Raw genomic sequence first — 12,782 nt, 5'->3', positions numbered from 1 at the left:
TTTACCCTGCACAGAAACAAAATTACCCACCCAAATCTAACTCTCTCTGCACATGTTATATCTGCCTCCCCTGCAGAGCACATGGTTTTGCCCAACTGCTAAAAGATTTCCTGCTGCGATCAACTTGGAATTACCCCCTTAGTGTGCAATTAGATCAATAGTGTAAAACCTCTAGCCCAAGGACGGGATTGTTCCAGCACACACAATGTGTGATACCAGCCTTGCCTGGATTTCTAGAATGCTCTATCCAGAAAAGCTTGCAAGAAACAAAAGTTATAAGTTTAGTGTGAAATTTCTTGGGTTCTGTTAGAAAAGTTGAACTTCTTAACATATATAGTTATGTAAATTTCCCTTAGACTCATTTTCTCTAACAACCATTTGTGTATTGGTGTGTAAAACCAATGTTAAAAGGAAACTCTTGTTAAAAGTAGTAATAGTAGTAGTTAAAAGTAGTAATTTAACTCCTAGAGTAAAGATGGATTTAACAATATGCAGATGCAGATGTAGTCTGTAAGGGGGAATCCAATTAGCTATTTCCGTGAGTAGTTCCAGGTTTCCAGTTTGGAGCTATTGAGTAAAACTGTCTTTGAACAGTAAACACTGAGTTAATGCATGCTAACTCATTCTGGGGTATATGCAATTAGCGGCGAATCGAGGCAAATTATCGGCCGTTTTTCAATTCGACACAATTCGACAGGCTAATTTCGGCAAGTGGGTGCCGAAATTGACCATATGCAATAAAAAACGGATTCGACAGTCCCGCTGCCGGAAAACGGACGATTTGACGGATTTGTTCCGTTTTTTTTAAAAACGGGGGGGGGAAATGGCGTGGGGTCCCCCCTCCAAAGCATAACCAGCCTCGGGCTCTTCGAGCTGGTCCTGGTTCTAAAAATCCGGGGGGAAAATGGACAGGGGATCCCCCGTATTTTTAAAACCAGCACCGGGCTCTGCGCCTGGTGCTGGTGCAAAAAATACGGGGGACAAAAAGAGTAGGGATCCCCCGTATTTTTTACACCAGCATTGGGCTCCACTAGCTGGACAGATAATGCCACAGCCGGGGGCCACTTTTATACAGCGCCCTGCGGCCGTGGCATTAAATATGCAACTAGTGACCCCTGGCCGGGGTACCCTGGGGGAGTGGGGACCCCTTCAATCAAGGGCCCCCCCCAGCCACCCAAGGGCCAGGGGTGAAGCCCGAGGCTGTCCCCCCCCATCCAAGGGCTGCGGATGGGAGGCTGATAGCCTTGAGAAAATGTAAAGAATATTGGTTTTTCCTGTAGTACTACAAGTCCCAGCAAGCCCCCCCGCAAGCTGGTACTTGGAGAACCACAAGTACCAGCATGCGGGAGAAAAACGGGCCCGCTGGTACCTGTGGTACTACTTGAAAAAAAAATACCCAAATAAAAACAGGAGACACACACCTTGAGAGTAAAACTTTATTACACACCTGCCGACACACACACTTACCTATGCTGACCCGCCGACTGCCACGTCTCCTGATCCGACGATCCGGGGTACCTGTGAATCAAATTATACTCGCCTCAATCCAGTGTCCAGATATAAATCCACGTACTTGGCAAAAAAACAAACCGCATTTACCCGGACCACGCACTGAAAGGGGTCCCATGTTTTCACGTGGGACCCCTTTCCCCGAATGCCGGGACCCCACGTGACTGCTGTCACCGAGGTCTCTTCAGCCAATCAGGAAGCGCTACTTCGTTGCACTCACCTGATTGGCTGTATGCGCGTGTGACCTCAGACAGCGCATCGCACAACTCCCTCCATTACTTTCAATGGTGGGAACTTTGCCGTCATCGGTGGGGTTACCCGCGGTCAGCCGCTGACCGCGGGTGACCTCACCGCTGACGCAAAGTTCCCACCATTGAGTATAATGGAGAGGCTTTGCGAGGCGCTGTCTGACAGCTCAGACGTCCAGCCAATCAGCAGAGTGCCAGGACGTTGCACTCGCTGATTGGCAGAAGGGACCTCGGTGACAGCAGTCACGTAGTGTCCCGGCATTCGGGGAAAGGGGTCTGATGTGTAAACATGGGACCCCTTTCAGTCCGCTGGTTCGGGTAAATGCGGTTTGTTTTTTTGCCAAGTACGTGGATTTATATCTGGACACTGGATTGAGGTGAGTATAATTTGATTCACAGGTACCCCGGATCGTCGGATCAGGAGACGTGGCAGTCGGCGGGTCATCATAGGTAAGTATGTGTGTGTCGGCAGATGTGTAATAAAGTTTTACTCTCAAGGTGTGTGTCTCCTGTTTTTATTTGGGTATTTTTTTTCCAGTAGTACTACAGGTACCAGCGGGCCCGTTTTTCTCCCGCATGCTGGTACTTGTGGTTCTCCAAGTACCAGCTTGCGGGGGAGGCTTGCTGGGACTTGTAGTACTACAGGAAAAAACTATATTCTTTACATTTTCTCAAGGCTATCAGCCTCCCATCCGCAGCCCTTGGATGGGGGGGACAGACTCTGGCTTCACCGCTGGGGGGCGGGACCCCTTGATTGAAGGGGTCCCCACTCCCCCAGGGTACCCCGACCAGGGGTGACTAGTTGGATATTTAATGCCACGGCCGCAGGGCGCTGTATAAAAGTGACCCCCGGCTGTGGCATTATCTGTCCAGCTAGTGGAGCCCGATGCTAGTGTAAAAAATACGGGGGACCCCTACTCTTTTTGTCCCCCGTATTTTTTGCACCAGGCGCAGAGCCCGGTGCTGGTTTTAAAAATACGGGGGATCCCCTGACCATTTTCCCCCCGGATTTTTAGAACCAGGACCGGCTCGAAGAGCCCGAGGCTGGTTATGCTTTGGAGGGGGGACCCCACGCCATTTTTTTCCGGGATTTTACCATTCCATCTATAAAAAAAAAAAAAAAAAATATTTTTAAAAATATATAAATAATACTTGTGCCTCCCAAAAAGACAAACCAAGTACCTAATCCCTTCTAATATAAATAGATATGCTATTACCAATAAAAAAAACGCCAAAAAAACATGTTTTTAATTTTTTTTATTAGTTTCACCCACCAAAGTGTGGCGGATTGAAAATGACGAATTTACTGTCTAAAAGCACTGTTGTCGAATTTCCAAACTTCAATTGAATATACTTTTGTCGAATTGCCGCATTTGTACCATTGCAGAAAAGTCGAATTTGACAAGAGTCGAATTTCAAAAAGTCGAATTTGGAAAGTCCGTTTTTTTGACGGAAAGTACTGTATAGCATTGTCGATTTTTTTTTTTTGGGCGAAAAAGTCCAGTTTTTCGCCAATTTCGGGAATTCGACCGCAATTGCATATACCCCTAATACTGCAATGGGTTTCCCCCTGCATTAAACCCTAGAGAGTGCCTTTCATCGTGGACTTTACCTTGCTGCTCCTGAAGCTGTGAGGAAAAGTTCCTCTCTGTGGCTTAACACGAGAGGTATTCCCCACTAGCTGAATATGGATAAAGTTCCAAAAAGTTTTAATATGCCAGGCTATGCTGAGACATCTACTGTATGTGGACGTTAATGTTTAAGAGGAGACTTATACATAAACTTATTCTCTGGTATTGTTGTGGCAGGTTTATCAAAGGCAGAAACACAGGCTTTAACAAACTACGGTAGTGGTGAAGATGAGAACGAGGAGGAAGAGAATGAGGAGTTTGAGACTGGGCCTGTAGATGTGCAGACCTCACTGGAAGCTAGCACAGAGACTGCTGATGCCAATGAGAAGGATAAGGTAAGTTGTGCGATATATCCTGGTATTGTTTTCAGATTTACATAAAAGAAGCTTGCAGTGTATCATTGGTTTACATTCTCTTGCAGACTTTGAAAAATACTCTGAAGGACGCAATAGAATGTGATAAAACAGCAGTGGTGACTCAACAAGAAGCAGGTAATTCCTACACATATTTCAAAAGAGCTTAATCAAGTTTTTAATACATTTACTAAATTCCCGCCAAGTAAACTTTTTGTGGAGGACCTGCTATGTCCTAGTTCCCCTACTACAGAGAGTTTAGAAGTGACGATGTGATCAGCAGTGGTCCGTCACTATGAATACTGGACCCTGCTGTATGCAGTTACTGGTTCCATGGGATCAGCGCCAACAAGATACTGTTTTGGGCAATGAAAAGGATTTAGTTAACTTTGGGAGGCAAACATCATTGGTTATCATTACGCTCCTAATTTAGGTCACATTTATTCATAAAGTTAGGATATATGAGCCAAATCTTTGGAAAATTGCATGAACACATGCGTTAAGAGGTTTTAAGATTTGTTTATTAATTGCGATACAAATGATATCTCCAACTTATTGACATTGCTAATAATAGTGAAAAAAGTAAACCCCATAAAATAAAAGCTGGATTTGCAGTGTAATTTAGAAGTTAATCTTAATGGATGTAACATTTTCTTGAACCAAAGGCAATTCTAAACTGGGTTTTACAATTTTGTTTGTATATATGCCACCTCTTTCTGCAGCATAATTCACATTTGTACTGCCCTTGCTGTGAGTAATTTTGTTAGGTTATTGCGTTATTTGTGCATGATCAGTACTATATGTTGCTATCCCGCTCCAGGAGAAGCACTGACGGCAGAAGAGGAACAGAGAGGTGCACCTGCCAATTCCTCATCTGACAGTATGTCTGCTCAACTGATTCTAAATAAAGAAAGTGATCTGCCTGCTTCAGTGGATGTGGATACCAAACCACCTCTGATGTCAGCAGAGAGCTCTGGACCTGGCAGTCCAGCTTCTGATTCACCTGTGTTAGTTAATGAATATGTAAGTAATTATGAATATAAAGAAAGGCATGGTACCATCACTTGTTTTTTTTTTTTTTTTTTTTTTTTTTTTTATAAGTGTCCATATAGTTCTGTTTGTGTTTATGAATCTCAACAGCCTGTGGTTCCCAAACTTCCTCAAGGCACCCTAACAGACCAGGTTTTTATGATATCCATGGCTTAGCACAGATGGTTAAATCAAATTAACTGAGCTACTATTTAAATCACCTGTGCCCAATCATGGTTATCCTTAAAGCCTGGACTGTTAGAGTACCTTGAGGACTGAGTTTGGGAACCTTTGGCATAGGCATTCCCACTTAAGCTTCTCCTAATATACAAACCACATTGTTAACTAGGGATATGTCAGTCTGTTCTATGCTGTCCATAAGCACCAACTCAAAGTCACTAAACATATTGGGGCTGGTGCAGAGTTGGGAGCAAAGAAAGAGGAGTAACTGTGCACCTGGACAAAGCATGATACAAGTATCCTCTTTTCTCTGACGTCCTAGTGGATGCTGGGAACTCCGTAAGGACCATGGGGAATAGACGGGCTCCGCAGGAGACTGGGCACTCTAAAAAAAAAGATTAGGTACTATCTGGTGTGCACTGGCTCCTCCCTCTATGCCCCTCCTCCAGACCTCAGTTAGAATCTGTGCCCGGCCAGAGCTGGGTGCTCCTAGTGGGCTCTTCTGAGCTTACTAGAAAAGAAAGTATTTTTAGGTTTTTTATTTTCAGTGAGTTTCTGCTGGCAACAGACTCACTGCTACGTGGGACTAAGGGGAGAGAAGCAAACCTACCTGCTTGCAGCTAGCTTGTGCTTCTTAGGCTACTGGACACCATTAGCTCCAGAGGGTTCGAACACAGGCACCTGTCCTCGATCGTCCGTTCCCGGAGCCGCGCCGCCGTCCCCCTCGCAGAGCCAGAAGAACAGAAGCTGGAAGACGTCAAAATCGGCGGCTGAAGACTCCTGTCTTCATTAAGGTAGCGCACAGCACCGCAGCTGTGCGCCATTGCTCCCAGCACACTTACATACTCCGGTCACTGTAGGGCGCTGGGGGGGGCGCCCTGGGCTGCAATTGAGATACCTTTGGCACAAAATCATACATATATACTGTCTAGCACTGTATATATGTAAAACCCCCCGCCATTATTATACACTGAAAGCGGGACAGAAGCCCGCTACTGAGGGGGCGGGGCCTTCTTCCTCAGCACACCAGCGCCATTTTCCCTTCACAGCTCCGCTGGAAGCACGCTCCCCGGGCTCTCCCCTGCAGTATCCAGGTACAGGACGGGTTAAAAAGAGAGGGGGGGCACATAAATTTAGGCGCAAATCGATACAGACAAGCAGCTATTGGGAAAATCACTTATTAGCAGTGTAAATCCCTGTGTTATATAGCGCTGTGGTGTGTGCTGGCATACTCTCTCTCTGTCTCCCCAAAGGACTTTGTGGGGTCCTGTCCTCAGTCTGAGCATTCCCTGTGTGTGTGCGGTGTGTCGGTACGGCTGTGTCGACATGTTTGATGAGGAAGGTTACGTGGAGGCGGAGCAAGGGCAGATAAGTGTGGTATCGCCCCTGTCCGGGCCGACACCAGATTGGATGGATATGTGGAAGGTCTTAAATGACAATGTAAACTCCTTACATAAAAGGTTTGATGACGCTGCAGCCTTGGGACAGCCGGGGTCTCAGCCCGCCCCTGCCCAGGCGACTCAGAAACCGTCTGGGGCTCAAAAACGCCCTTTAGCTCAGATGGTTGACACTGATGCCGACACGGAGTCCGACTCCAGTGTCGACGATGATGAGGCACATTTACAGTCTAAAATGACTAAGGCCATCCGATACATGATTATTGCAATGAAAGATGTATTACACATTTCTGAGAGTAACCCGGTAAATACCAAAAGGGTTTATATGTTTGGGGAGAAAAAGCAGCCAGTGACTTTTCCCCCATCTGATGAATTAAATGAATTGTGTGAAGAAGCGTGGAGTTCCCCTGATAAGAAACTAGTGATTTCTAAGAGGTTACTGATGGCGTACCCTTTCCCGCCAACGGACAGGTTACGTTGGGAAACATCCCCTAGGGTGGACAAGGCTCTGACACGCTTATCTAAAAAGGTGGCCCTGCCGTCTCAGGATACGGCCGCCCTAAAGGAGCCTGCGGATAGAAAGCAGGAAGCTATCCTGAAGTCGGTGTATACACACTCTGGTACTCTACTGAGACCTGCTATTGCTTCAGCCTGGATGTTTAGTGCTGTAGCAGCGTGGACAGATACTCTGTTAGACGACATAGATTCCCTCGACAGAGATACTGTTTTGCTAACCCTGGGCCATATCAAAGACGTCGTCTTATATATGCGAGATGCTCAGAGGGACATTTGCCTGCTGGGAAATAGAATTAATGCTATGTCCATTTCTGCCAGGAGGGTCTTATGAACTCGGCAATGGACAGGAGATGCTGATTCTAAAAAACACATGGAGGTTTTGCCTTATAAGGGTGAGGAGTTGTTTGGGGACGGTCTGTCGGACCTCGTGTCTACAGCGACAGCTGGAAAGTCCACTTTCTTGCCTCAGGTTTCCTCACAGCCTAAGAAAGCACCGTATTATCAAATGCAGTCCTTTCGTTCCCAAAAAGGCAAGAGGGTCGGGTGCATCCTTTCTTGCCAGGGGTAGAGGTAAGAAGCTGCACCATGCAGCCAGTTCCCAGGAACAAAAGTCATCCCCTGCTTCCACTAAGTCCACCGCATGACGTTGGGGCTCCACAGGCGGAGCCAGGTGCGGTGGGGGCGCGTCTCCGAAACTTCAGCAGCCAGTGGGTTCGCTCACAGGTGGATCTCTGGGCTATACAAATTGTAATCAAATCAGCCTTGCCAGCTTCCCCCATGGAAAGGGAGGTAGTGCTGGCGGCAATTCACAAGCTGTACCTCCAGCAAGTGATTGTCTGGGTCCCCCTCCTTCAACAGGGAAGGGGTTACTATTCCACAATGTTTGTGGTACCGAAACCGGACGGTTCGGTGAGACCCATTCTGAATTTAAGTCCTTGAACACTTAAATAAAGAAATTCAAGTTCAAAATGGAATCGCCCAGAGCGGTGATTGCAAGCCTGGAAGAGGGGGATTTTATGGTGCCGCTGGACATCAAAGATGCTTACTTGCATGTCCCCATTTACCCACCTCACCAGGAGTACCTCAGATTTGTGGTACAGGACTGTCATTACCAATTCCAGACGTTGCCGTTTGGCCTGTCCACGGCACCGAGAATATTTACCAAGGTAATGGCCGAAATGATGATACTCCTTCGGCAGAAGGGAGTTATAATTATCCCGTACTTGGACGATCTCCTCATAAAGGCGAGGTCCAGGGAGCAGTTGTTGATCAGCGTAACACTCTCTCAGGAAGTGTTACTACAGCACGGTTGGATTCTAAATGTTCCAAAGTCGCAGCTGATTCCTACGACGCGTCTGCTTTTCCTGGGCATGATTCTGGACACAGAACAGAAGAAGGTGTTTCTCCCGGTGGAGAAGGCCCAGGAATTAGCAACTCTGGTCAGGGACCTCCTGAAACCAAAACAGGTATCGGTGCATCACTGCACGCGAGTCCTGGGAAAGATGGTGGCTTCATACGAAGCCATCCCCTTCGGCAGGTCCCATGCGAGGATCTTTCAGTGGGATCTGTTGGACAAGTGGTCCGGATCGCATCTTCAGATGCATCGGCTGATCACCCTGTCCCCAAGGGCCAGGGTGTCTCTTCTGTGGTGGCTGCAGAGTGCTCACCTTCTCGAGGGCCGCAGGTTCGGCATACAGGACTGGGTCCTGGTGACCACGGATGCAAGCCTCCGAGGGTGCGGGGCAGTCACTCAGGGAAGAAACTTCCAAGGGCTGTGGTCAAGTCTGGAGACTTCTCTACACATAAATATACTGGAACTAAGGGCCATTTACAACGCCCTGAGTCAAGCAGAGCCTTTGCTTCAAAACCGGCCAGTGCTGATTCAGTCAGACAACATCACGGCGGTCGCCCATGTAAACCGCCAGGGCGGCACAAGAAGCAGGATGGCAATGGCGGAAGCCACAAGGATTCTTCGATGGGCAGAGAATCACGTGCAAGCACTATCAGCAGTGTTCATTCCGGGAGTGGACTACTGGGAAGCAGACTTCCTCAGCAGACACGACCTCCACCCGGGAGAGTGGGGACTTCATCAAGAAGTTTTCCAACTGATTTCAAACCGATGGGAACTGCCACAGGTCGACATGATGGCGTCCCGCCTCAACAAAAAGCTAAAACGTTATTGCGCCAGGTCAAGGGACCCTCAGGCGATAGCTGTGGACGCCCTAGTGACACCGTGGGTGTACCAGTCGGTATATGTGTTTCCTCCTCTTCCTCTCATACCAAAGGTGCTGAGAATAGTAAGAAAGAGAGGAATAAGAACAATACTCATTGTTCCGGACTGGCCAAGAAGGACTTGGTACCCGGAACTGCAAGAAATGCGCACAGAGGACCCATGGCCTCTGCCTCTCAGACAGGACTTGTTGCAACAAGGGCCCTGTCTGTTCCAAGACTTACCGCGGCTGCGTTTGACGGCATGGCGGTTGAACGCCAGATCCTAGCGGAAAAGGCATTCCAGATGAAGTTATTCCTACGCTGATAAAAGCTAGGAAAGATGTGACAGCAAAACATTATCACCGTATATGGCGGAAGTATGTTGCTTGGTGTGAGGCCAGGAAGGCCCCTACGGAGGAATTCCAGCTGGGTCGATTCCTGCACTTCCTACAGTCAGGGGTGACTATGGGCCTAAAATTGGGGTCCATAAAAGTCCAGATTTCGGCCCTCTCCATTTTCTTTCAAAGAGAACTGGCTTCACTGCCTGAGGTTCAGACTTTTGTAAAGGGAGTGCTGCATATCCAGCCCCCTTTTGTGCCACCAGTGGCACCCTGGGATCTTAACGTTGTGTTGGATTTCCTGAAATCACACTGGTTTGAGCCACTTAAAACCGTGGAACTAAAATATCTCACGTGGAAAGTGGTCATGCTGTTGGCCTTGGCATCGGCTAGGCGGGTGTCGGAATTGGCGGCTTTGTCATGTAAAAGCCCATATCTGATCTTCCATATGGACAGGGCAGAATTGAGGACTCGTCCCCAATTTCTCCCAAAGGTGGTGTCATCGTTTCATTTGAACCAACCTATTGTGGTGCCTGCGGCTACTAGGGACTTGGGGGACTCCAAGTTGCTGGACGTAGTCAGGGCTTTGAAGATATGTTTCCAGAACGGCTGGAGTCAGGAAGACTGACTCGCTGTCTATCTTGCATGCACCCAACAAGCTGGGTGCTCCTGCTTCAAAGCAAACTATTGCTCGCTGGATCTGTAGCACGATTCAGCAGGCTCATTCTGCGGCTGGATTGCCGCATCCAAAATCGGTAAAAGCCCATTCCACGAGGAAGGTGGGCTCTTCTTGGGCGGCTGCCCGAGGGGTCTCGGCATTACAGCTTTGCCGAGCTGCTTCTTGGTCGGGTTCAAACACATTTGCAAAGTTCTACAAGTTTGATACCCTGGCTGAGGAGGACCTTGTGTTTGCTCATTCAGTGCTGCAGAGTCATCTGCACTCTCCCGCCCGTTTGGGAGCTTTGGTATAATCCCCATGGTCCTTACGGAGTTCCCAGCATCCACTAGGACGTCAGAGAAAATAAGAATTTACTCACCGGTAATTCTATTTCTCGTAGTCCGTAGTGGATGCTGGGCGCCCGTCCCAAGTGCGGACTCTCTGCAATACGTGTATATAGTTATTGCTTAACTAAGGGTTATTGTTATGAGCCATCCGTTTAGTGAGGCTCAGTTGTTGTTCATACTGTTAACTGGGTAAGGTTATCACAAGTTGTACGGTGTGATTGGTGTGGCTGGTATGAGTCTTACCCTGGATTCAAAATTTCCTTTCCTTGTAATGTCAGCTCTTCCGGGCACAGTTTCCCTAACTGAGGTCTGGAGGAGGGGCATAGAGGGAGGAGCCAGTGCACACCAGATAGTACCTAATCTTTTTTTAGCGTGCCCAGTCTCCTGCGGAGCCCGTCTATTCCCCATGGTCCTTACGGAGTTCCCAGCATCCACTACGGAGTACGAGAAATAGAATTACCGGTGAGTAAATTCTTATTTTTAACACGCAGGGTGAAGACTGGCTACGTCTGCATGTTGTCTACAATTGCTGTACAGCTTTATGTTTACACTGCAATTTAGAGCTAATCTAGGACAAGACAACGTAAATGTAAATCTCTGCACCTTTAACATTTTTCCAACTTTCAGTGCAACATGGTTTTGCCAAGGTGCAAAGTTAAGCTAGATACACTCTCTATAATACCCCTCTTCCGCTGCCGTTAAAACACGGGTTAATATTAAAAGTGTTAGCGGAGAGAATGTGTAGGCGGTGCATCAAGGCGGCCGCATTTTAGACCAGCTCCGTTCCCCCTCTCTACAATCTGACTACATCTTTGTTTAAAATTGCTGAGTATGGGGTCTCACCTCCTCCTATGAGAAGAGGGGAACCTGCCGTTTCATTGGAGCTGAAAATTGGGAACTTTGGAGCTGTATTTACACCGGAATCTGGCCTGCAGTGTGTCAGGCCTCCCCAGCACCCTGTGGCGTGGCGCCAATGTCGGGAGGCGCGGTGCTGCTTGGAGTGGAGCTGCTGCATCTCTTGCTTCGCCCTACTGCCACTGGGGCTTGACGTGGATGTCTCCCCAGCTCCGGAACTGCTGAGGAACCGATAGTGAAGGGGTGCCTGTGATTGCGAGACGCCGTCGGCGATAGCGCTGCCTCCCCGGGGACACACCGCGGTCGGGATCGGGCCTACTCTTGGCGGTCGACTTCCCCTAGCCGCTTATCCCCGCTTGCCGGATCCCCTATCATCCCGCGGTCTGCCCGCATCGAGGTCCGGACTTGCCGGGTTGGTCGCCGGCGGGAGAAGCGCGGCCCGTCTCCCCCCTCTCCCCCCCCACCCACCCCCCCCCCCCCCCCCCCCCCGTGGTACCGTGTGGCTTGGCTGGAGCCACTGAAGACCCCTGTCGGGAGGACCGTTGGAGCTGTTCTCTGCCGCACGAGTCCCGGACCTGCTGATCCTCTTCCAAGGGGGGACTAGCGGAGTGGAGCGCTTGGACGGCTCTGTCCTGGCGGCCTTGTGGAGCGGCGGTGGACCCTGGAACAGACGGAGAGTGGGCTTGGCGGACCTCCGAGCACGCTGTGCTCTCTGATAACCCTGCGGACGGATCTTCGTGGAAGTCCCCGGGCTGATTGCATGCTGGAGTGAAGAGGGGGAGCCACTTACCTCTACCTTGCCCCAGTCTGAATTATCCTCCGGAGTCGGGCTGCTGACGCGGTGCTGCTGGACGCGAGACGGACCCTGGTTATTTGGCTGCATCTCTCCCCCCGCAGGGTACTAATATTGTTTGTCTACCCCCACTCTCCTCTTAACTAACATCCTTTTCTCAACCTTCCCACTTCTTTGAACCTCCCTACCTACTGTGTTTTCCATATCCCACCCTGCATCCCCTTACCAAATATTCTGTCTTCCCTCCCTGCTGCCTTCCCCATTCTCTTAGGTTTCTAGAAGGTGTTTATTGCTATCCTGGGACATATACAGGATTCTGGACATTAACTTAAGTTCTGCTGGCCCAAACCTGCAATGGGGCATGTTCGACTGTTGGACCTTTGACGCATTTTATGTGCCTGTATTTCCTTCTCTGCCGGGTGACGGTGGTGTTCAGCGCTAAGCTGAGTCATATAACCCTATTTTAAATACAGCTTGAACTGCATATATTTTATTTTGTTCATTCACACTCAGCTGTTACAGGTGGATGGTACTCCTTAGGGGACTGTACACAAAGGGTTTTTCTGTATACCTAGAGTTTTAAACACTAATAATCCACTCACTGACCTCCTGTGAGCTGATATTAAGGATGCGTGTTTGAACTTCACTAGTCCTATAAAGTTTGCTATATAGGTTATATAGATAGTGCACGCAGCTTATGCAACAGCGACATCTACT

General features: G+C 48.7%; 1 protein-coding gene across 10 annotated transcripts in view; it reads left to right on the top strand.

The window, feature by feature from the left end:
* Window positions 1-12,782, top strand: part of PCM1 (pericentriolar material 1) — a 528,103-nt gene that overhangs the window by 487,743 nt on the left and 27,578 nt on the right. For all 10 annotated transcript variants that reach the window (XM_063920820.1, XM_063920822.1, XM_063920821.1 and 7 more), the window contains 3 exons: window positions 3,566-3,723; window positions 3,810-3,879; window positions 4,562-4,764. In XM_063920820.1, the coding sequence (XP_063776890.1) occupies window positions 3,566-3,723; window positions 3,810-3,879; window positions 4,562-4,764 (431 nt within the window). The remainder of the gene's footprint in view (window positions 1-3,565; window positions 3,724-3,809; window positions 3,880-4,561; window positions 4,765-12,782) is intronic.

Source organism: Pseudophryne corroboree, chromosome 1, assembly GCF_028390025.1.
Source record: "Pseudophryne corroboree isolate aPseCor3 chromosome 1, aPseCor3.hap2, whole genome shotgun sequence".
Taxonomy (NCBI): Eukaryota; Metazoa; Chordata; class Amphibia; order Anura; family Myobatrachidae; genus Pseudophryne; species Pseudophryne corroboree.
The sequence above is the reverse complement of the archived record's forward strand: the minus strand, read 5'-3'. Positions and strand labels throughout refer to the sequence as shown.